General features: G+C 38.3%; 1 protein-coding gene across 6 annotated transcripts in view; it reads left to right on the forward strand.

The window, feature by feature from the left end:
* The first annotated feature begins 3,045 nt into the window (after positions 1 to 3,045).
* The window catches only part of tnksa (tankyrase, TRF1-interacting ankyrin-related ADP-ribose polymerase a), a 118,568-nt gene continuing 95,784 nt past the window's right edge, over positions 3,046 to 25,829 (forward strand). For 3 of the 6 annotated variants that reach the window (XM_067424337.1, XM_067424340.1, XM_067424339.1), the window contains exons 1-3: positions 3,047 to 3,544; positions 6,202 to 6,426; positions 22,210 to 22,305. In XM_067424337.1, coding sequence (XP_067280438.1) covers positions 3,091 to 3,544; positions 6,202 to 6,426; positions 22,210 to 22,305 — 775 coding nt within the window. In that variant the 5' untranslated portion in view covers positions 3,047 to 3,090. Of the gene's footprint in view, positions 3,545 to 6,201; positions 6,427 to 22,209; positions 22,306 to 25,829 lie in introns of all 6 variants that reach the window. The other 3 variants (XM_067424342.1, XM_067424343.1, XM_067424338.1) reach the window with 2 other exon arrangements.

Consider the following 25,829-nt stretch of genomic DNA (forward strand, 5'->3'; position numbering starts at 1 on the left):
CAACAGCGACCGGAAATAAACTTTTAACTGCCGTAGCCAAAGAACGCAAAAATCACTAAGCAACAATAAAGAGACGGCGTAATGGTTCATTTAACATAATTTGACCAAATATAAAGAAACATGTAATTAAAAAAGCAAGGAAATGGTTGCTTTTGGCATTAAATTATAAACAGATATAATTAAAATGCCACATAACTATATTTACTTATCTAATCTGTCACGTATTAATGACTACGGCAAATCAGCTGTTCTCCCGTAGTAGATGGTTATAGTAGAACGTCACGAAGTAGCAGTTAAAGTCGCACATGCGCAATAGAACGCCAGAACGCCGTTGCCGTTCCATCAGTGGCTGTTGCTTAAAGTCCCTAAAGATTGTTTCTGAGCATCTCCTCCTGTCTATACGGTAATTTCTCAACAGTGCGACAGTCGCGTTGGCTATGACGCAATCGTTAGCCTATTTTTACAAAAACAGCTTCTATGGGGCGATAGTGTAAGACACAAGGTAATGGAGCCTTTTGTGCATTGTCGTGTTTCTTTATAAATAAACAATGGACAAATGGAGTCTTTAAACGCCTTAGATGTAAAGTTATTCACTGTCAAAGTGACTCAAAAATGAATGGGAGTCAATGGGATGCTAACAGTAGGTGATGGCTTGGTTAGCAATGGCCGCCCCTATGGGTGGAACGCTTTCCAAGTGCTAGATTACCCCCTTGTGACGGATAGAGAAGCGATGGGTCATACGCCTCTTGTGGTCTGATTGGTTGAAGGACTATCCAATTGCATAAAGAATCATTTGAATAATGCTCGTTGATCAAGCATCTTGTCCAATAAAAAATACAGAGCAGACTCCACAGACCAATGTTCAATCTTAAATTGAGCTTGGTCTGCCAACCAGACACCATACTTCCCCATTTGACTTTTTTTCACTCTTTTTTTTAAGGTATAAAATGTTTAGAATGTAGATATGAATAAAACTAAAGTTTGGTGTATGTAAGTGCTATTGAGGTGGAGAAGTAAAAAACGACCTTTAATATGTGTACTGTAATTGAAATCTACAAATGAAAATAGAGGAAGTGCTATAAAAGATAACCTTTTTCTTTCCACCACCAAATGCAAAATCTCAAAATTGATAGGTCTGTATGTAAAAACTGTTTTGCCTGTAGTGTCTCACCTTAAAAAAGTCTAGTATTTAATTGCAGTATTGAATTATTTTTATTTTTTAAAAGTAGCATGCGTTTTCAGTTTTGTCTCTCACAGAACTGTATATTCTGATCATAGTTCCACTGAGACATTGAGACACTGTGGTATACCTTATCTTGTCTAATGCTGAAAAATCCATATTAAAAAAACCCAACATTTTGTAACATAAGAGATAAACAAGCACAATCAGCAGAAAATGACAAGCGGTTTTAGGCACATATGTTGTGAAATAGTGAACTAAAACAGACTGTTGAGAAGGTTAACAGGAGAATGGCAGTTCAGGCTTGTTCATTCTCAATCAATAGGACATCTAAAGGTGACAAAAAGAGTTCAAATGGAAGTCATGCTGCTTTTTGTGTTTGATCATAATAAAACAAAATGTCTGAAAGAAAATATATTTCTGCATGGTATTGATTTGTGATTATGCACCCCAAATATTTCTTTCAGGAAAAAAACAATTTGAATTTAAACAGCTGGAAGTATTGTGTGTGATAAAGTATTTTTAAAAGTGCACAGGACACTTAATTGACAGCTGATACGACACCGATGCAGAATGGCACTTATGCAGAATGCAGAATTTGTAAAGTGGCGACAGGAGGTCATTTATAAATCTCTGTGACTGCTAGAACAGGGTGACAAACTCCATTAGGTGGACAGAAAGGGAGCAGCTGTAGAACTTCCAGAGCACATAATGCCTTCCCGTAACAGCATTTGATATTTAACAAAATTTAATTCATTTTTAACACATGATGTTATCAGCATAACAATTTAAGAATAAATTTAAATGAAAAAAAAAATCATATTAAAAAGTATGTTCTAAAATATGAAGTATGTTCATGATAAAGTATGTTCTATAGTGTGAATGTGTGCTTCCTAAACTTTGTATTTATTTCCAGGTTGAAATCAGATTTAGAATCTCAGATTTTCTCATTTTGGTCTTTTGGACCAGACTGTGCATGTAGATATTTTGACTCTCTTGAACATGAGGAGAAAATCAAATCGCTTTGTAAATAGTAAAGTGGGACTGAGTTTGTGATAAGAGTTCCACGATTCTCACGCAAACATTGTCATTATGTAACAGGTATCAAACAAGCAAAACCTTAGGCCTACTTAAGCACAAGTAACTTCACATTTTCATCTAGGGCTAGTGTTTCAGCTTGGGCGACAAAATACTTCCAAACAGCTGAGGAAAAAGAACTCTCGTCCTAGGGTTCAACTGTGAGGTCACCACTTTCACTAGCTTACATCTACAGTTAAGAGAGTTACAGAAGGGGAATCTGCTGTTTTGTTTAGGTAATATTGGATCAGTGATGGTTGAGTTGCCCAATGAGGGTCAACATATGTTAATACACCTAAGACAGACTTTGAGCCATGTCTTTGGATTTAATATAGGGCTTTAGTAAACAATGTTGATCTGTTGAACTTTTGCAGTCCTTCAATATTCACTTGGTTAAGACAATGTTAATCACACATCTTATTTTACACAAGTTGAAAACCCGCATAATGCACTAATCGCTGCTGGGATAAAAATACAGTGATGGTTTGTTGGTTTTAGCTTTTTTGTCTGGTTAGGCAACTGGTTATAGAGGGGTTTAGGAACTTTGGAGGCCAGCTAAAATATTGTAGATTTCCTTACATAGCAGTGTATTTTTATTCCACTGCAGAGCTTTGTTTATAATTTATTTTAAATGCATTCTTTTTTTAAAGTTTTTTAGCTAGGCTTACCCCTGAACTATTTCTGGTGAAAACTGTGCTTAACATGTTAAATGTCACAGAGCTCAAAAATACATTTGTCCGTTTTGATAATTTGAAAGCGGAAGTTTTATTCTGACACTTCCCGGAAGTTCTCCCCGACTGTTTTCGCTGCCAGAGGGGGAATTGTGTGCGAAAATGGCGACGTCTCGTCGCACTTCCCAGCAGCAGCAGCAACAACAACAACAAAACTTATCCTCTCCACCAAGACCCGACTCCAGTCCCCTCACGCCTCTGGAATCACCCACCGACACCGGCTGCTCTGCAGTTGGTGGGGAGCCAGAGAGCATCAGGGAACCGGAGATCACTGCTGAAATCCCTGCTCAGCTCCTCAGCACCAGCAGCAGCAGCTCTAGCTCGAGCAGCACTAGCTCGTCTACCACCGGCGGGGGCAGTAGTGCGGGCTCCACTCCCGACTCCGGTAGTGCCAGTCCTGGAGGCAGCGGCTGCGGGACGAGTGGGGCTTTCAGGGAGCTGTTTGAGGCCTGCAGGAATGGGGACGTGTCTCGGGTGAAGAGGCTGGTGGATACGGTCAATGTAAACGCTAAGGACATGGCTGGGCGCAAGTCCACTCCGCTCCACTTCGCTGCAGGTAAATACAAATATATGAATGTTTGCGATCAATCTTGACCTAAAAAACAGCAAGGTAACGTAGAAGGAAAAGCAAACGGGGGCACGGGGAACAAGGTAGAGTTTCGTTGGCCAATTATTTAACATCTAGTAGAAAGTTAACCACTCTGGGTGCTATATCTGTCTGCTCGTGTTTGCTTATTCACTTTCGCTGTCCGAAAGTGAATAAAGTTCAACAAAGACCGAATAAACCGTAGTACATCGGGAAATGATCTTTAAAAGTAAGAAACGCCGTAATAAAGTTACGATTGGTCATCCAATGTACAAAATTAAAGTTAACTTTGATTCACATAACTTAATAGTAGGATAAAGTGAAACCGGACCCCTCGAGCTAACGTACTATAGTACATTTCCAGAGCTGCTAAAGTTAAATCATTTTAAACATAAATGTAGTACCTTTAGTTTTTGTTCCACAATAAATTATTGTAGTTTATTTCGGAAAAATGGTGATAATATGCATGTTGACACGTAATTATATCAACATATTTCAGTGTTTGAAATAAATTAATTTTAAAACTAATCTATGTTTATCAAATAAATAAAATCTTGAAACCTTATGAAAATTTATGTATACGTTCGTTCTTTATTTATTTTGAAATTTGCTGTTTGTGAGTGCAATCTTTACAGAATGATTTAAAATAATCCTTCCAGTAACTGCCACAAATGCCTGGATATCTTCTTTAAAGACCCCATGCAACCACAATAGGGGTATTTTTGTGTATTTTATTTCTTGTGTGCTATTTTTAGAGGCTATTTAAAAACAAATAAAGAGCCATTTGATATGTCCCGACCCAACTTCCTTGTTGCAGTAGAAAATATGTCCGCACAGACAAGAAAACTGCTCTTGTTAAGCCATTTCATAGGGTGATTCAGTTGCACCAGGGGCCTGCCAGATGTATAAATGTTGTCTATACACAAAAAGACATTGAATTGTGCGTACACAATTTTCCATGCACATAAAGGATTTATACAAGTGAACCAGGCATAAATATGTGCCTTTAGGGGTACAACAGCTTGCCACTGGGGCAGTACCCTTAAATGACACATTTGTACCTTTTTTTTTTACCACTAAAAAGCTTAATAGTAGTACCTTAAGTTATGTATTTGTGCTCTAGGGTACTAATATGCACCTTTTAGGAGTAAAAAAGTGCAAATATGTCCTTTTAATGGTACTGCCCCAGTGACACCTTGTGACACCTTTTTTTTTTTTTTTAATGGAGTGAGTAAATTGAACTGATTGATTTTAAACTCAGATTTTTACATGTGATGATATATTACATGTGATGGTTTGTTTGGTCAGGTCTGAAAGCAGCAATCGCACTCGGGTGTGCACCAAAAGCGGACCAAACAAGCGTACCGAGACCTCCTTGAAGAGGTGGTCTCGGTACGCTTTCAAACGAACTCTGGAGCAGTTTGTTTGTGGTGAGAACGTGATCCGACCTTGAACAGAACCAACTGCAAAAGTACTGATCATTTTTGGACTGAACCAGCTGCCGTAGTTAGCTGCGCTGACATTGTGTGCACGATATTATTACCTGATAGATCGTTGGCAATATTTTCGGAAGATGGAAGCATGTCAAGAGTAAATAATTCATGCACGCCTCCTCTTGAAGTGACGAGTGATGCACGCTCGCCGTCTGCAGTGCATTAGAACGTTGTTTTCATGTCGCATCTATGCTTCATTATAGAAACGTATTGTTTGCATACTGTGGTAAATACGCACAGTGTAGTAGATTATGGCCAGGGACAAAACCAGCCCGCGCAGTCGTCTCTCCATAGTGTTATTATAGTTTGCTGGCTTTGCCTCTCCTGTTGGAATTTTCCCACACGTAAATTCTGACCAATCGAAAAGCAGTTTAGGAAATACGCCATGGCCAATGACTGATGTGGATGTTGTCACGTGCCTGCGTTTTGGTTAGTTTTAACTGGTTCGGACCAAAGCAATCAGTGTGGTGTGAAAAGGAACCAAAAAATCAGAAAAATGCAACAATGTATAATTGTTTGCCCTTGGTTCGGACCAAATGAACCGAACTAGAGATGTGAAAGCACCCTAATAGAAGAAGCACGCAAACGCAACTCGGCCATCGTCATTATGGCCCAGCCCGCCGACTCTATACACGATGTGATTGGCCCGGCAAGATTTAGGAGAATACAGCTCAGTAGGGTATTGAGAGTTGCTAGACGACACTCGTGGCAGATTAAATTTGCTGCCGCTAGGGTGCGTCTAGATTTCTAGGCTAGAGGGTCGGCTCTTTCTTTTGATATATTTTATGCTTGCTCAGATTTTCATAAAACAAAATATTCTACGGGTTATTCAATTTTTGTTAAAATGGTCAAATACCCTGGCAGTGGCTGACACTTTTTTTTTTTTAAATGATAGCAGGGAAAGAGTGAAGGTGCTTATATTGCATTTATTTGCTTAAAATGATTGAATGATCCTTGTAAACACATTTTATTCATCATTATGGTCTATCGCTAGTATTCTTAGTCTTATCATGCCAGACCAAAATAAAGTTTTTCTGTTGAAACAGGCTTTTCTTGGTAGGCATAACTGATATGCATGTTGTAAACCTTGCAGAGATAAAAGAGCTTGATTGAACTGATATGCTTGTCTCTCAGGTTTTGGAAGGAAAGATGTTGTGGAGCATCTTCTGCAGACGGGGGCGAACGTACATGCGCGGGACGACGGAGGTTTGATCCCGCTGCACAACGCTTGTTCCTTCGGTCATGCTGAGGTGGTCAGTTTGCTGCTTTGTCAGGGAGCCGATTCCAACTCCAGAGACAACTGGAATTACACTCCGCTCCATGAAGCTGCCATTAAGGGTAAAATCGACGTATGCATTGGTAAGTACTCTTCTTGTGTCTCTTATATTGATTAAGGTGATGTTACACTGTTAGAAATAAAGGTTGCGTATAAAATAGGGATGCGCAATATTATTGCCGCGTCATTGGAATCAGCCGATAAAGGCTTAAAATGTAAACATCGGCATCGGTTCAATATGAAAAATAATGCAGATATATATATAACTGTCTATTTTAAGCAGATATATTTGTCTATATTCGTCTTTTAAAAATGGAAAGCGATCCATACAAACCATAAACAAATCAGCGCTTGCTTACTGTTTTGAAGATTAATAACGCTGATCACGTTCATTATGCCACTCTGCTCGTTATTATGAAAATCTTTGCGCAGTGTTGCTCGGGTAAGATTGGCATTCAATTATAACAAGTCTTTTGTCTGTGCAGTTTTGACTTGCTTGCTTGCTTTCTTCACTTTTGCTCTTATTCTCGTGACTGACTCGCTAACCTGAACAGCCAATTGGTTTTCTCTCTCACACTGACGGCCCGCCACTGATGTTAAATCGGTCAAAAAACCCAGATGGTATCTGACTAGATGCGACGGTGTGGAATACACTGAAAAAATAGAGTGTATTCCGCTCTAGAGTGTCTTTCCCCTCCCCATATCCCCCTGAGACCAGAGATTTATGTATTTTATTTCTGGAAAAAATTGTCGGATGACGCAAATATCGTCAATTTACGTCATCGGAGCAAGTTTTGGCCAGAGGCTAAAGACTTCAGCCAGCAGAGGGAGCTATTTCCGTGCATTAGGGGTGGGAGATTGCACTCAGCTCAGACAGCTGCGGGGATTCATGTAAACGGAACTGTGCGGAGCAAAGTGAGTGTTTCCACTTCTCAAATGAATTATTATGAAAGTTAAGCTTCCAAAGGCCTGAACTGAAAACGTACAAGGCTGAACACACGTTGGGAATCTATGCCGCGAGCACGGACGCGATTACCTCAGCTGTCATCACGAGAGCTCATTCAGCTCATTCATCATGATGAATGTAATCTGACTCCTTCTGCCTTTGTGTCATGACACTCCCTCAGCAGCTCAATCACATTGGGCTGGGCGATATGGCCAAAAAAAATTATCACAATATTATTTTCCATATCAGTCGATATTGATAAATATCACGATGAATGTAAAATCTTTATTTCTTTAAAGTTTAAAGTAGGGATGTCAACGATTAATCGATGATCGATTAATTGTCGATAGGACATTTAATCGATAAGACTTATCGATCATCGATTAAGCAGGGTCGTGCTCGTGCGTGCTATATATGTGATCAATCATATAGGATGCGTTTCTTTTAGCGAAATAAAACGCACTAGCAAATGGCTTTAGTGTAACTTGTGGCTACCGGTTTTCATTCAGTGCTTCGGCTTTAGCGCATACAGAGCTACACCACGCGTCTCCCATTCTGAATATGAATATCAGCAACTCAATTCAAGTTCACTTGTGCATTCGCATCATTTTGTGCAGATATAATTTGTAATATTTTGTTAACTTTATATAAATCTGATTAATCTCATATAGGAAGCTTTTTGTTGAGTTAAATATAACGCGATAGCAAAGAGCGATCAGTGTAACTTACCAGTGTTGATTCAGTGCATCCGCTTCAGCTCACGCAGTTCAAACAGTAACGCGCGACTAATAATAACTATGATTGGGACTGTCACATTACATAACATGAATGAAAACAATATTTTAATAAATCGTGTTGAATTAATTGGATTTAGGTGACGTTTCAGCACGTTGTTCTTGGAAAAGCATCCACACATTCTGAATAACAGAGCTGAGTTGGTGTTGTATTAGGCCTACAGGTTATTTTTGGTTATTAAATAAGTAATTTCATTAAATTATAAATCACATCGACTAGTTTTACAATCCCATAGCTCTTTGTTTAGATAAAAAATATCCTTCTCATTCATTTGGTGAAGAACATGCCGTTTTGAGCAGCATTTGTACATTCTGTCATGCTGTCAACTATAAGCCACTGCTGTATATTTCAGTATTAATGTTAACAATTAATCAATGAATTGATTATTAATTTAAACGACGATCGATCATGGGAATTTGTGAAAATTGACATCCCTAGTTTAAAGGCATATTTTTGCTCCTGAGTGAAATATGTAGAAAACAGACAGTTATCTGTGGTTTTAAACTATCCTTTATTGTTAAAACATGACAAACACTTCCCAAACAGGTGAACAATTTATTAAAACTGAGGTAGATTTATTTATTAAAATCTTAATTGTGGTCAAAATCTTTTTACTCTACATTGTATATCAATAGTATCATTACTTAATTGTGTAAGTAGTAAAACAAAAAAATGCGAACGGGCCAAAAAAAATCGTTTTAAGTCAAGAAACATTTTGCCCCTCCTCTCTTGGTCCACCATGCATCTCACACACACACACACACACACACACACACACACACACACACACACACACACACACACACACACACACACACACACACACACACACACACACACACACACACTCCTCACCGACAGTGGGCTGGTCGTGAGAGGACAGAGAGAGCAAGTTGAGTGAGGACTGAGAAGTTCAGTATTTGTGGATCTCCAGTAAGGGCTGTCTAGTCTATTTTATTCATTTTAAACATCGCATGAAATTATTTCTCTTTTGATACAGGCGATGCCGAGTCATTAATACATCCCCAAAGACAAACAATTATGATAGCGATGTACAAGTCTGACGTTTTAGTGATTATAGTTTGGTAACGTTAGCTTGCAAGTCACCCACTACAACTAACAAGGTGATGATAAGCCAAGGCTGTGTGTGAATGTAGTTAATGTAGATTTACCGCTGTGTTGGACTCAATGTTATATTGAAGAACTTCGCAGAAGCACGATCATTTAATAATTATATTCCGTGTGGTGAACGTGAACCTATGATAAGCAGTCCACGTACCTCGCTCTGTTTTATGTCGGATGGGATCACCAAAATATCTCCAAACCACTGAAGTTGAGCGAACTAACTTGTCAATGATATCTGTGTCATCCGAGCTGGTCGTGAGCTCTTGAGTTTTCTTCACCATTGCTCATTTTTATCGTTCCACTTCACTCCGACCAGGGCCGGACTGGGACACAATTTCAGGCCGGGAAATCCTACACCCATCCAGGCCAATATGCACCCAAAATAAAATGTAGAAACACAGACAACCCTATTTTTTATCTAAATAATAAAAGGCTTTATTTCGAACGGTACCCTCACTTCCCTTTTCCTTTTCTTAATTTACCCTAATATCTCTCTGTCTCCCATCTATTTTTGTACAAATCAAAGTATTATATTTAAGGCAAAATATTGTTTTTATGTTTTTAAGATAAAAATTGTTTTATTAAATATCCAAAATTTAGCAACACTATATTGCATACAATATGTAAAAAAGAAAAAGTTTCTTATTTTGCTTCTACTCTGCCTCACAAATGGGCTGACATTGGGTGCGTCTCAATCAGCTCCCTAGTTCAGTAGTCACCCCACGGACTAATTCCCTGATCAGTGCCCTTCCTACCAAACTAGTTAGCTCATTGAGACGCACCCATAATTTTCTAAAGAAATGTCAAAATGTATTCAATAATAAACTACATTTTGACAGTATCCGGGCCTTATGCACTGGCAGTCCTGATGAGCCCTCATGTTCCCAAAATAAAATAGCTGTAGATACTATTTACAACGTGAAATAGCTTTACTGGGTGAAAATAGATTCTATTTACACCATATAAAAGTAGCAGTTCTTTGCAATATGTGTAAATAACATGCAATTTATACTTTTTGACAGATACATAATATTTGCACCTCAGTATTGTACATAAACAGGATTCACTAAAAATGTAAATGATTATATTTATTCAATTATTAAATGGATGCAGCCTTTAATGGGACAACTATCCCTAATTATTTTCACTGACAAATATTGCAAATCATGTGGTGCATTTCAGTCTTTAAGTATTTGTGTTTAGGTTGTACACTTTGTGTGTACTATTGAGAGAATTATTCTCAAATTTTACATTGAAATATGTTGCATGTTAAAATTGATACACTGGCCCTTTAAAGCAGCACTTGGCAACTTTTGCTCTCGGGGTCCCCCACAGTTGGGAAAAAATAATGTCCTCAACTACTGTCGTAAGATCTGTCATCCTACAACAGGGGATGCCATCGCGCGTGCATTTGTTGACATGACAACCCTTATAGCCCTGAACTAGTAATGCGCAGGTCGTCTCATAACCCGCGGACCCCGTATGTTTATTTAATGGTCGCGGGTGCGCGGCGGGTTGTAAAAATATATACAGTGGTGCGGGGCGGCCAAATAACTTCATAAAAGCGGCCCCGCGGGTTGGTGCAGCACTAACAGTTACCCTGAACACTACAGGAGCACATGCAGGTGTTCTTCTGGCGGCGCGTGTGAAATGTCTTTATCCCAGGTACAGTCAGTGGCACATGTTTCAGCATGTCATATGAATATAATTTCATGGGTTTTATTTTTTTCAAACGCCAAATAATCACGATGCTCACGTTTACAAGCCAGCGTCATTATAGTAGTCTATTGGTTACCGTTCACCAACAGCATCCCACAGTAGGGCTGTCGTTTTTGAGAAAAATCTAATTCGAACGGATATCAAATATAAAGCAATGTATTCTAATATATTCTAATATCTGCAAGCCTACATTTGGTCATAGGCCTACGGTACAATACGTTTAGAGCGCCCTCTATTGCATGACATGGCAAATTAAATAAAAAACAAACGGTCTAATCACAAGCACACTCTTTTGTCATTGCGATTAGAATAATTACGATTGAAAGATTCAGTGGACTGTTTACATGAGACGTTATCTAAACCGATCTGGAGTTTACATGTGCTGACTTTCAATCGGAATCGTTTTGTGACATGCGCGCACAGTTTGTCTGCCGCATTAGAAATTCGGACGCTTTCCTCTCCGGCAGCTGGAATGTGTTCACGCCTTCATGGATGCCATCTCTCAACGGCAACAAGGACTTATACGGCTTTATAAATGCTATTTATTTGTTGTAAAGTATAATAATCATCTCAGAAAAATGTATTTTTCTGTCAGGGTTAGGGTTATGCAGTTAAATAAAAAGTGCCTTGGACAAATGCTGTCAAGATAAGAGGATATAGCCAGACTATGTCTGTGTCATTATTCCAACATTATCTTCATAACTTCTTACGAAATAGAAAGTTTACCCCTCAGAAAAATGAACTTTCCTCTCTTGTCAACATTATAGCCTGCGTGGTGAATGCGGTGCGCACTCTTCAGAGGTGGAGGGAGCACGCTGTATCACGTCATATGAACACGAGTATTCCGGTCAAGGTTGTTTACATGGTGAAATATTTCGTTTGTTCGGTTCATAAAAAGGCTCATCTCACCCCTCTCAAAGCTATTAAAATTTCATTTGGTTTGGGCATTTTTATTCCGACTGAGGTGCTTATATGAAGCTACAGACTTAAAAACCGGATAGTTTATTTATAGTTACATTACGGATATTTAACGTCATGTTCGAATGCATATTCGAATATCGAATAAAAAGTGACAGCCCTATCCCACGGGTCCTAATGCCTGTCCAGTAAGGGGGTTATTTTTTTAGGAGGGCTGTAGGCCCACTTGTTATAAAAGGAAAAGTAAAATACACAAATACCATCATGATGCTTGTGTTTCTGAATAAATAATGCAGAAATGGATGTCATAAAATCACAAATCGGATTTAAAGGTCAGAAGCTATAGTTTACTAGACTGGATAAACCCAGCATGATCTGCCAGCTTTTTGATTTCGCCCGGCAACTCAGTCTGGAAACCTGTACATTCATTTCTGCTGCTTCTGTTATACTTTTGCGGGAACCAATCACAGGCCTATCCACCTGGCCTGCTATTGCCGGGTTTAACACGATGACCGATGGGAGTAACGATGAGTCGTTGCCTCTTTTGTGGTTTGATTGGTTGACTAACGTCACAGAAATAGAAACCGCTTCTTAAATATCCAAACATTTTCATAAGGCAGTGTTGTGAAACCCCCCTATAATAACCTTTATTTTTAAAAGTGTATATTGTCCAAAAAGTTGGCTTTTGCAACCTCAAACGTTTTTCACAAGTAGAGAGTGTTGGTTCGGTTTCAGTCGGAGGACACTCTGTAGATTGAGGAGACGAATGGAACGATCTCGCCTTAGTGAATTCTGAAGATGTATGACTTTAATTTTTCCTGTGTTTTGCCTGAGGAACAGTTCTCAATAAGGGTTAATCATGTGGCATTCTTCTTGATTAGCTGCGGTGACTGACGCTATTACACAGCGCTCAGTCATTAATCAGATCTTTACTGCTTGGTATTCATGAGAAATTTAACATTGCATTTCTGAGGGGTGAAGAGGGCCAATATCTTGGCGGTGGAATGTCGTTCAACATTTTAGTTTTCTGTTTCCTGCATAACAATGGGCAGATCATGGAATAATCTGCTTGCTTCCCAGTCTTTGTTTTAAGTGATTAGGCTGTGGATTTGTGTCTTGAGTTCGTCTCTAAAAAAAAAAGGGTATTGTAGTTATGTTTTCTTCAATTTTGTTCCAAAAGTAGTCTACAGCTCGTGGCTGAGTGTCTTATCCGGAGTGCCCACTTGCTACGTTTTTAGCATAATCCAATTAAATGGGAGAAATTCCAATTTGAAAACGTTGTGATAAGAATTATCTGTGCAATCTCAGGGAGAATTCAGAGGCCTGAGGACACGCATGTAATTTCACATCTCTCAATCTGAAAAGATTGAAGTAGATGCTCTCTGCCTTTCATCTTTGTACTTGTTCATTAGGAAAAAAATATTTTGGAGAGTTTTAGACAGGCTGAGTCATTCAGACTTCTTGTTTTTGTAGATCAGGTTAAGATCGAGACTCAGGAGTAGCCCATGCTGGAAATAAACTCCCATCCTTGAGACATTTCAGGTTCAATATTTATTGATTGCAACATTCTGCAAGATAAGCCTTAAAAGTAAAAAAAGTTCAAATTGTAGTGATATGCTTTTGCAGGTAAAGCATCTGGTTTGTTTTTGCCCATTGTTTTATTGTGTTCTAGCCTAGGCAACAGTCGTCTCTGGTTGACGCCCTAATTGTTCTTAATCCTCAGACTTGGTTGGTTTTAGATAGAGCCGTCAACTAAAAGACCAAAAGAATCATTTAGCATTAATAGGATGTTTAAACATGTCTCAACTAGAAAATGTGTTTAATTTCAGACTGATAGATTTTGCTTTGATTATATTATATTACTACGTTAAGGCTAGTTCACACAAGTCATGTTTTTGCATTCTACTGCACCGCTTTTTGAATGTTTTTTTATAGAAACATGCAGATGAGCATCTTTTCCCATGCATCTCACAATTTTTTTTCCAGCACCCAGTGCATAAGAGCGCCATGATTTAAGATGTGTATTTTTGTTGCAGTTTTTACTAGAAAACATTAGAAGCTAAATTGCTCTTACACACATTTGCACACACGCATTCCCACTCTACATTTTAAAATTTTGGGGAGGGTAAGGCAACATTTAAATCATAAATCTGCATTCAGTTTAGTAGTATTGTGAAATATAGGCCTGCCCTCAACTAAAGATTTTTCTGGACAACTATTAGTTGTTCATTTAAGTGATTAGTTGGCTAATCGCACATATTAATAAGCCCTATAAATCATAATAATCAGCCCTCAAGTGGACACATAAAGCTTGCCACAGCGCACATACAAATGTAATGATTATGAAACGTCTGAACATTTTAATAATTTATTTGATAGTGTTTTCTGCTGCAGAGATTAAGTTGACAATGCAGACTCATCATCTTTGCAGTAGTGGATGCGCCTATATTGACGATTCATACGAATGACATATTGCATAATCTTATCTGAGATTATTTGTTTCCTACTTGAATTGGTTGACAGTCGCTTGATTTATATATATATATATATATATATATATATATATATATATATATATATATATATATATATATATATATATATATATATATATATATATATATAAAAAGATTTTTTAATCTTTTTTATTTATTTAAATTTATTACTGTAATGGTATAAATTAATTTTCAACATCATTACTCCAGTCTTCAGTGTTTCATGATCCTTTACATAGCTAATTTGACAAGTCACCAATTTTATTAAAGCATAACATTTGATATTTTTTCAACGTTAATTTTTAAATGTAGTTCCGACTAAGGAGGCCCAGAGGGTTAACGTTGATGCAAAATAATTTTTCCAAATCCCCCCCAAAAATAGTAAACAGCACATGCTAGTTTACTATGCTAGATCTGTCCCTCTATATTATTTCATGAATAAAAGCTGTTTTCCTACCGGATCTTCATCCTTTCTGCACTCAACAAGTGTCTTCACCTCTGCCCTTTGTTCATAATGAATAAATAATTAGCATCCCCTCTGCTAATTAGGATTGCTGCTGTTCTCCTCTCATTAATTTTTGTGCCCATCAGCCCAAAGCTGCAGGGGGGCAGTTTGAAATTAGAGGTCGTTTCGTCATTCCTTGCCTCAAAGATGGATGACTGTAATGGCGACAGCATGTTGAATATATTTTTTTTTTACCTTTACTCCTGGTTCCCTACTTTTCTACTCCGTGAACAAGTTTAAATGATACACTCTTGAGTATTAGCTGTCCACTCCTATTAACTATTATTGTGCATGCTGGGGTTAAAATTAATGATCAATAAATCAATCAATCATGAACGTCCCTAGCGCACGCCTTCAATCCCGGATAATATGTGTGCATGCGTGTTTTCCGAGCCTGCAATTCTTTTCTTCCAATCCCATCTGGGTTTATCAAATTGCTAATGATTTCACTTGGCACTAATGGGCATTTTCACCGTTGTCTAAGTATGTTGTGAAATTTAATGAACGCACATTGCAGAGATGGCTGTGTCTGATATGTGTGTATCCGAGCCTCTCTGGATCCTGTTAGAACAGCAGGGATTTGTACATGCTTATGCATTAACCCAAGCACCCATGTTCTCTCTGAAGCTCTGGTAATCAGTCCTCTCAGTGTATGGCCATAATTACCCCACTCTGCTGATCACACTCCAACCACCAATTACTGCACACGTGGCGGCTGTTGTTTATTCAGAAGGTCCTTATGACCAACTGTAGGTCTCTGCATTTTTTTTTAATGCTGTTGGTTCATTGGCACTTTCCTTTGTATCCTGAGCATGCATTTTTCCTTGTTTATTTCAGGGTCAGTGACATGTAAGATTGTCCGTGATTAGGGATATGACTATCACATTTTCATTTTGTGATAATTGCTGAAGCTTTTATCACAATATTCAGTATTATCATGATATTGACATAAGTTGCAAAATTGAAACAATACAAAAATATATAACGTAACAAATTGTTTCAAACAGATTACAGTGCAAAAGAATTATAAAGAACAATAGGTAACACTTAACAATAAGGTCTAAGTAGTTAGCGGTTATGCGGTTATTAACGTTACTGTACTATAAAGCAGAGAAGAGGCGAATGTTGAAGGAGCTGAGCAAGGCTGCTGGAGCGATTGTTGCCCAACACACGGCTCGCGAGCAACGGGACTTTAATTATGAAGGGGGACAGTCGCGGGTGCCATTTCCGCTTTTCCAGTCAGGAGTATGAGGTAATGCAGCTCTGTTTATCATTTTAGATACATTTACATGTGTTTAATAAGTTTAAGTCTGTTGTGACACTTGTTGCACGCTGCTAAGAGCGTTTCTGTGTTACTGCCAAATAAAACGGACGTCCCGGCTCCTTGGTTAAAATAGCAACTTTTTCACATTTTACAAATAGTTGGAAACATATAGGATATTGTAAGAACTCAGCTGAACAAAATATATAACACTGGACTAGTGCGAAAATACTACATAGTGCAACTTACACTATGTAACTAACATTAACAATGAGAAATAGCTACATTTGGTACAGAAGTTATTATTATTTAATAGTGTTAGTTAAAAAATACAAATGAACATTGTTAGTTCATGTTTTGGTTTTAATAATGTATCACTAAATCTTGATTAACATTAACTCAGATTAATAATTGATTTAGACATATTTTTCATTGTTAGTTTAACTAATGAATGGATCTTTATTTGAAAGTGTTACCAAAGAATACTAATGAAACCTTTTATAGCCCTTTTCACACATACAGTATTTACTGATATATTACCGGTAACAGATCATGTGTGAACAGATCATGTGTGAACAGGACCTTTTTGAAAATACTGGCAAATTGGTTCCGGCTGTGTGAACGCATATTCAGTACACGGTATATTCACGTATGAAGTCAGAACACTCTGAAGTAAGATGCATGCTTTGGGCCAATCATAAGTTCCAAATCATAATGTTGTTCCACACCTGTAAGACCTCCGCTCATCTTCGGAACACAGTTTAAGATATTTTATATTTTAGTCGCAGAGCATATGCAGTCTATGCACACTTTACTGTCCATGTCCAGAAAGCTAATAAAAACATCATCAAAGGAATCCATGACATCAGTTAGTTAATTAGAACCTCTTGAAGCATCGGAAATACATTTTGGTCCAAAAATAACCAAAAACAAGACTTTATTCAGCATTGTCTTCTCGTCCTTGTTCCTGAAATAAGAGTAAAACGGTCACGAATCAATGAATCGTTCAATGATTCGGATTGCCAGTGTCACGTGATTTCAGCTGTTTCGATCGCGTGTCAAACTGCCAAACTGCTGAAATCACGTGACATTGGCGATCCAAATTTAGAACCGGTTCTCGATGCCCAACCCTATATTGGCTACAATGATCAACACTTCAAAAACATGTTGCAAATATACATCAATGACGCTCTTCACCAAGCTACACACTGGAGCGTCTATTAGCGAACTTGTGCCATCGCTCTCGCTTTCAAAACACATTCAAACGCTCCCATGCTCTGATCTTTGTAGCCAATCACAGGTATACCCGATGAGCATGTGACCACAATGGCAAATCAGAGGCATTTCACGATTGCATCACGTGTTAAAAATTTAAGTACCGTCTTGGTACCTAATTTGGTACTTTTGACAACACTATATGGCGCAAAATGATTCTATCCAGACAAAAAAAAAGCATTTGTATTGACCCTCCAGTATGTATAAGCATGCCAACAACGTAGATGCGTCTCATAGGGTGGGAGATCGCCTGCAGTGCGAGGTTACCGAAATGTCCCCTCTGCCTGTCGTCTGATGGATAGGCATGCTGTCATAAGCACAGCAGTGAATTTTAATCACGCCATAGCATCACACCGACACTTCCAACCCTCTGTCCCCACCCGCCCCACAGCAGCCCACCGCTCAAGTGCTTTCATGACACCAGTGTATGCAAATGTGGTCTCTGTGGGGCCTTTAGTGCATATTAATTTGACTGAGAGGGCTGATGGTAGCTGTATCTTCCCACTTAGCTAAACCCCTTTCCTCATCCCGTATTTTTCTGCATCAAATCCCGAGTCCTCCTTTGATGCAGTGGTGTATTTCACACTGGTTTAATGCTTGTCGAAACTGTGTTTTTTCTGATGAGAAATGTATGACCTATGAGTCACCGGCATAGCAATAGCAATACAATCATACTCGCGCAACACAAGATTGCTCTTCTTTTTTTAGTTACAAGATTCTTTGCCAGAATTCCTTCACTTGTTTCTTTCTCAGGCTTTAAAGATTTGACACTGTAGTGTTTTGAGAACAGCTTTTTTGTAAAGCATATGCTTTTGTCGGTTCCAACATGATGGTCATCAACAACACTATCGTTCAAAGATTTGAGGTCGGTAAGATAAAAAAAAAAAAGCCTTTTTGAAGGCTTTTGTTCTTCTCAGCAAGGCTGCTTTTATTTGACGCTAGATACAGTAAAAACACTATTGTTTTGAAATATTATTAAATTTTAAAATAGCTGCTTTCTGTTTTAAAAGTATTTAATCCTGTATAGTAAAGCACATTTTTCAGCATCATTACTTGAGTCTTCAACGTCACTCGATCCTTCAAAAATGTTTCTAATGTGCCGATATTTGGTGCTCAAAAAACATTTTGATAACGTTGTAATAATTTGATATTTAATAGGATTCTTTGATGAATAGGAAGTTCAAACGAACATTATTTAAAATAAAATTAAAATAAATCTTGTGGAAGATTATAAAAGAAAGAAAAGTTGTTGTTTTTCTCTGGTGGAGAACGAGTCGTGAAACCTGACTAGTCATCAAACAAATGATAAGACAACTAGTGAGTGTTTTATCAATTTTTAGCAGAAGCGTTGTAACTGCGCTGAGAAATTGTCTACTCTGGTGGCAAAGTCGATCAAATCGATTAGTGTGGTCAAATCTACCCCACCCCTCCAAAAAAAGTAAGTAAAAAGTTGTTTTTAGTGGCTGTGCAAGTGTTTTAAGCTTGCAGTTATTAGATTCTTTTTTTTTTCTTCAAAGAAGATGGATAGGTTGATGATGGTTGACAAATTGTACAACAACCAAGACATTCAATTAACGAATTAACTAACTTATTTTACAATGTACTGGGTTGTATATCAAGTTTGTTCAATATATTTTTTATAAACAATATAGGAAGCGGCAGTAGTTGAGCAAATCTGAAAAATAGTAAAATGCACATTGCTCGCAAAGTCCATAATCCAATTTGTCCTAAACATGCGATATGCTTTTTATTAAAGTCAAAATCAAATTGCAACGTTTTTTGGCTTTTAGAATAAGTAAGTTAGGCTTGCAGTATCTGTAAGACATTGTGCCCCAAAACAATTTCAACATTTGTATATGAAAGATAATTCTTGAATCTTCCACCAATATGGATCAGATCACTTTGCACTTAATCTAAGTAGATTTTCTCATTAGATTTTCCGTCCAATCAAATGCACTCTATAATGTAAAGCACCCGTCCTCTACATTGTAAATAGAGGCTGAAGATGCGGCTGAAATTTGCCAATTTGGTGATTAGCACATACATAGTACTCTGTTATATGGGATATGAAACAATTCAGACAGTGTAAATGTGCTTTCCATTGGAGCGAATTAAGTCTGGTTGTGTGTTAATGTTGCGCAAGCCTCCGCACCACTCACGCAGTCTGTTCCGGTCCAGAGACACAGTAGAACACCAGACACGAATGATTTACATGTTAAGTCAATGCAGAGACGCGAATTGGCATTCTGCAGCGCGATTCCCGCGAATGGCGTGAGGCGAATTGAGCGTCGTGAACGTGTAATTCAGTCAAACAATCTAAGTCAGTGCCATGTCAGCCATTTTTTAACAAGACGAACCACCTGGCAGAAGCCCTCTTATGATGTGCGTCTGTTGTGTAGTGAATGTCACGCGCAAATGAAGCGAATGGTTCAAAATGTTCACGTGTCCTATTTGCGGCATTCGCGTCCGGTGCGAACTTCTGCCACTTGCAACGCGAGTGAAGCGACACGATGGAACCCACAATTCAGTTCGGCAACACATGATGTCAACCATTTAAAGTACAATGGAAGCGTTAATTCCTAAGGCCCGTGTGATTGTGGTTTTATGGAAGTAATTTAAACTGCAATTCCTCAACTGGTCACTAGGGAGAGGCTCCAGAAGGGAGCAGAATCTTATTGAGCTTCATGTTAAAATTCCCAAATTTACAGCAACAAAAAACATGTTTACTGCCTGATACAAATTGTGGTTTTGGTATACGGCTAATTTTGCCCTTCATGACAACTGTGAGGGGGGTGAATTTTTTTGTATAACTCATTCGTTTACATTATATAAAGCCTTAAAGTTCTGCATAATTAAGGGCGTGGTTACTTTGAGTGACAGGTAAATAGCCATTTATCTGCCGCCTACAGTCATTGCATCACCTCAGCTCCGCTCACATCCCAGCTCTTTGCCCATTTTCTGTTATCCAGGGGTGATGTACAATGACGCGCTGGCAAGATGGCAACTACTTTACGCTTCAGAACGGCTTATCGGAGCCTATAGTCTTGCCCTGTCAGATGCTCTGATAGATAACCTACACGTGCTGACAGATACTTGCACTATTTAATACGTTTGAGATGTGGTGTGTACCTCAGTACATATCTTCCATTTCATGGGTATATTCTCCATCTGTAAATGTTAATAGAAAGTTAAAGAAATAATAAATATTTCTACTGTGCGGTCAAGAGTGGAGCCTTTTGCAAGCAAGTCTCCGCTAAACTTCACAGACTTCAGTGAGCGAGCACTGCTGAGCACTAAAATATAGCTACATTTTGCTAAATTATTTGCTGTTGGACATTAAATGTGCTATATGTAGAATTTTGAACCTACAAGTAAGTGTATTTTTATGACAGCTGTACCTAAAGTGATTATTGTAATGGGGTAATGAAATGTCGGCTGAAATAATTTCTAAGTTCAGAAAGAGTTCCTCCTAGCACTTAACATTTAGTCTGTACTTTTGTTTTTATTTTTCATTTTTAGTTTAGTGAATTTTACTTGTTTTTGGTTGATGTTAAAATGCTAGAAGAATTCACATATTATATGGCATAGCCTATACATATGGTCACTGTATTTGTTTTCATAACCTTCAATATGGGACATTGATTGGACAGTGAAATAATCCAAAAAAATGAAATTACAAAATACTGGTTTGTGCTCAATGTGCCATGAGTGCTGTGTTTTTGAAGGGATGGTTCACACAAAAAAATTAAGATTCTGTCTTTATTTACCCACCCTCATGCCATTACAAACCTGTATAACTTTCTGTGAATATGCATACAAAAAAAGGATATTTTAAGAAATATGATTCAATGTAGTGTTTTCTCCATGCAATAGAAGTCACTAAATGGTCGTTAAAACGATTTGGTTACCAACATTATTAAAAATATCTTCTTTTGTGTTTAGCAGAAGTCAGTCGGTCATACAGGTTTATAACATCATGAGGGTGATGCAAATGATGACAGAATTTTGAGTGAGCTCTCCTCTTAAGATAATGGTTTTGGAATGCAAAAACGAGTATTATGTAAAATAAATGCGTCAAAGTACAAGTACAGTAAACTGTCCCTGCACAATTAAATAAATAATTTCTAGGTGAATGGAAGTCTTCTTAAAAACTGATTAGTCAGTTAGTGGATTTTGAAATCTTTAGTACCAAGCGTTCCCTATGATTTGAAGCAATGGAAAATGGCTTCAAATCATACGAAGTATTCTGTGTAATTCCTCTCTGATGCCACAGATCTGTGAGATGAATTGTAGGGAGCGCGAGATGTGTGGAAGTGTTACTGAGGAGGGTAGTGAATTGGAGAGGGTGGGCAGAGGGAGGGGATGCGAACGTTAGTACACGCGTATGTTGTTGTAGAGAGAGAGAGAGAGAGAAAGAGAGAAGAGGATTGGAGACAGTTGATAGACGCTACTCGCTCTAGGTGCTCTGTGTTACTTGGGTATCAATAGCAGAGCGCCGGCGAACGGCTCTCGTCGCCTCTGTTTCTTTCTCTCAGGGGGCAGCGGAGAGGATCGATGCTTTGATATTCCACTCTCATACCCGAGTTCCCGTCACATGTCTGGAGTCGGACTCTCTCTCAATAACATGGGCTTTTCCCCCCCGTCTCACTGCAGTGTGTGTTTTTCCGTGCGGGCTGTTTTCGCTGCTGCTCCTGGTGCGCTGGTGCGCGATGTGTGTTTATGTCTGCACCATGCCGAGGCAAGCGCTCCCAGTCAGCGGTGCAAGCGGCCCCAGCAGCAGCCTCTGTCTGCCTGAGTTACGATACTGCTTGTGTTTTCCCTGCACAGTTCTGCTCCAGCACGGCGCCGATCCCAACATCCGCAACACCGACGGCAAGTCTGCCCTGGACCTGGCTGACCCGTCCGCTAAAGCTGTTCTCACCGGTGAGTGCAGCAACCCCATGTTCTCCATTCCCAGTCTTTCTCTCTCTCTTTTTCTTTCTTTTATCAGTGTTTTTGTCTTTGAACGTCTGCAATTTGTCCCTGTCTGATACTCTGACACTATGTCTACACAGCTTTGAAATGGAGCAGCATTATTATGCATCTGTATCTTCACGTTAGGTGTGTTTGTGTAAAGTGAGACTGTTGTTGTCCTTGAGCGCTTCTCTGCCTGCGTGCTCTCTCTATAGTAGGTATAAGCGACTATTGAATATTATGAATATATTTTATATGATTTTAAAGTTAAGCTACATTGTGAGGGTTTGAATGTGGTGTTTGGCCATTAAAGTGTAACCTTGCTGATTTTCAACCTGCTTTGTATCGTTACAGTGTTGGCAGTATATGTAAATGAACAATGTTTACTCATTCTTCTTGATACGTGGACCGGAAAAATTCCGGTCCATTCATTTGTCACGGAATCCGCCAGACTTTTGATAACTTCAGGGCTTTTATAAAAACTACAGATTATACTTCAGCATTTTTTCCCCCCCTCCCATAGAGTTATTAACAAAACCGTTATTGTAAGAGTAGGTTTATCACTGAAAATTGTCTACACTTCAAGCAGCATTATAGTAAAAATGGAGCGTTATGGAAAAAGCTTTGTTTTTTCACCCAGTTACCCAGTTTGACACGTTGACTACAAACACAGATGTTTTTCAGATTGGTGTTCTCTTAATTTCAAAGCTTTTTCTGGTCAAAAATGGTCTTCAGTCGTGGCAGACAGACATATCCACACACACACAGTTTCCCATCCAAGCTTTGAGCCCATGTACTGACAATAAATCCAAAATAAATGCAAATAAACAGTATGTAATATTAACTTATCCTATTCATTCAATCGTGAAATAAAAAGACAGTCACTGTCAGCAGGACAGATCATAAAACAAAGTGCTTAATAGGGTTGATCATTTCTTTTTTTTCTCTCATATATTAAATTAGAATTCAATTAAATTGAATCGAATGGATAAGTGTCTGTGACACATTAAAAAAAATAACTATTTGTTTTCAAGTGGTTTAGTTTTAAATGCGCAGATAGCAGCATAAACAACATGAACATGGATTCCCTCATTGCAGGGCTCGACAATAAGGACTGCCCGGTGGGCCTGGGGCTAGCCTAGACAGAACTGTCACTTGTATCATCATGAAAGTTGATAATTTTTATGTTTAAGTATTGCCGACTGTAATATCCAAGTGCAATTAGACGCGAAAGTACTTAGTCTCTCAATTCGGTTATCGTGTTCTGTGTATTACGTTTTTACACCTTTTGTGCATACGAAGGATGATTTTTTTTATGTCGATATTGGGACATGAGTGAAGTGCAAAGCCTAGTTTACATAATAAATAAGAGTTTAGCATCCAAATACACTGCAAATTATGAAAACATTTACATTTGTACCGAATGAGAGAGGTAGGCTATGTGAGCTCAATCCCAGTTTCTGTTTCAGTTTCGCTTTAATTTGTTTTGGATTGAATTTTATAGCTTTTATTTTTCATTCTTATTCTGTTCTGAATAGCATTAACTTTAAAGGATTTGTTGTAGAGTGAGATAAACTAAAATAGCCTATAACTATGTTATGTTTATATGATGCTATGTTGTTATATTAGAGCATATAAATAAATGATTCTTCCTTGTATTCTTGTGAAACAGCATTTTATATTTTGATGTAAACATTGCATTTAATTTGCTGCTATTGCTGTTCGGTTGCCATTATTGTTTACCCTGATTTCAGTCAAAGGTATGTTACGTTTTGTGACATATTCTCTGTATTTTAAAGCTGTTTTTTTACTTTGTTTTTCATGCCAAATAGTGAAGCAGTCTTGTCCTCTGATAGCTGTTGAAATATATGTACCATTACTTGGTAAAATCTAAATTAAACAACGTTTTATTACAAACTAGTCACGTCACTTGGCCCTGATCTTTGTATTGTTTGGGGGCAGAGATTTGTGTATAATCAGGCTGTACTGATTTATTACATGGTCCTCTTAGACACATTTCAATTGTGTTTACACTTAGTTGCATCATTTCCTGTTCGCTAAATACATCAGTTACACAAGGGAAGCAGAAAGCCTTTCGTCAGCGGGGTAATTCTCTGAACTGGCAATACATTTTGCTGCCAAGTATTATAATAGTAAAATTTCACTCTTCATCTCTCACACAAACACGCAGTCTAACCACAGAAAAGTGGTGTGTCATACGATTCTCTTTCTGAAATCAATATACGCTTTATTAAAAGACATTAGACTTCATTGATACAACTGAACAGATGGCCACATAACAGTGTTGATCATTTCTCATGTCATGTACAACTGAAATGACATTTACATCAGATGCGAAATTAAATGAATTAGGTCATTTCTCAGGTCTCAAAAATGATTGAGCACATGTATTTATCGATGAGAGAGATGCGTATGATGCGCTTGTATCTTATAGAACTACTCAAAATGCACAGCAACTGCGGCAACCATTAGAAATCACATGTAAATCATGAGATTTGCTATGAAAACCTGTTTTTCTATCCACTTCTCAGTCTTACAAATCAGAAATAAGGTGATAAGGTATAAATGGCAGCTCCTGGTGTGAGTGACAGAGGTGATGTTTTTGGTTTTGTGAGTATAAATAGAGCCGAATGCAGAGCTTCAGCCTCTAGAGTATTTCAGATAATTGTTATAGATCCACTTTTCCTACCCAGCTACCTGACCCTGCCTGTCGAGCCTCCTGTCTAGAAATATTGAAGAGCAGCATTCATTTCATTCTTATTCCTGGTTGGTTAGCTATATCATACCAGACTACACAACATATAGCCTTTTTCTTTTTTCTACTCCTAATTACTAGCTGAAGTATTCACTTAGAAGCTGAGCAACGTGAACCGAGTTAGTCACAGTGTTGTTTATTTGCCAGAGGCGAGTCTCTCTCCTCTGACTTGTGTTTGGATAATTTGAATGTTGCTTGCACAAATTACATTGCGTATTAGCCGTTTTGCATCACGGCCAAGAGGTGATGTGTCAGAGCTCTAATACCATCCAGCCATCTGTAAGCATAGCTGCATTTTCTTCAAACAGCTTCAGGATAAACCTCTGGGTCATCAACTCTGTCTTACAGCTTAATGATCACGCATATTAACTTGTCTAGGTCAGTTCAGCTGCACGCTATTTATTGCACTTTTGGAAAGAATTCGGTGCTGTGAAGCTGCTTATCAGCTGCCTAATTTGATCGAGCATCCTGTGTTTTTAGTTGTTGGATGGAGGCTTTCCAATAAACAGTCTGTTGAGTGTAATTTAAAAATAGATTTAGCACGATTAAGCGAACTGTTTTTGTTGTTTTGGGGTTTTTGAAAGACAGCACAAACCGTAGCCTATTTATTTTGTACATCCGTTGGGTTTTAGGCTATATCAGTTTTTGGAGTTGCTTGTATTATGGCAAAAGTTATTGCGCAGTCCCCACAGGGGTGCTTTGTAAACATTATGGTTAT

Source organism: Pseudorasbora parva, chromosome 18 (assembly GCF_024679245.1).
Source record: "Pseudorasbora parva isolate DD20220531a chromosome 18, ASM2467924v1, whole genome shotgun sequence".
Lineage (NCBI taxonomy): Eukaryota > Metazoa > Chordata > Actinopteri > Cypriniformes > Gobionidae > Pseudorasbora > Pseudorasbora parva.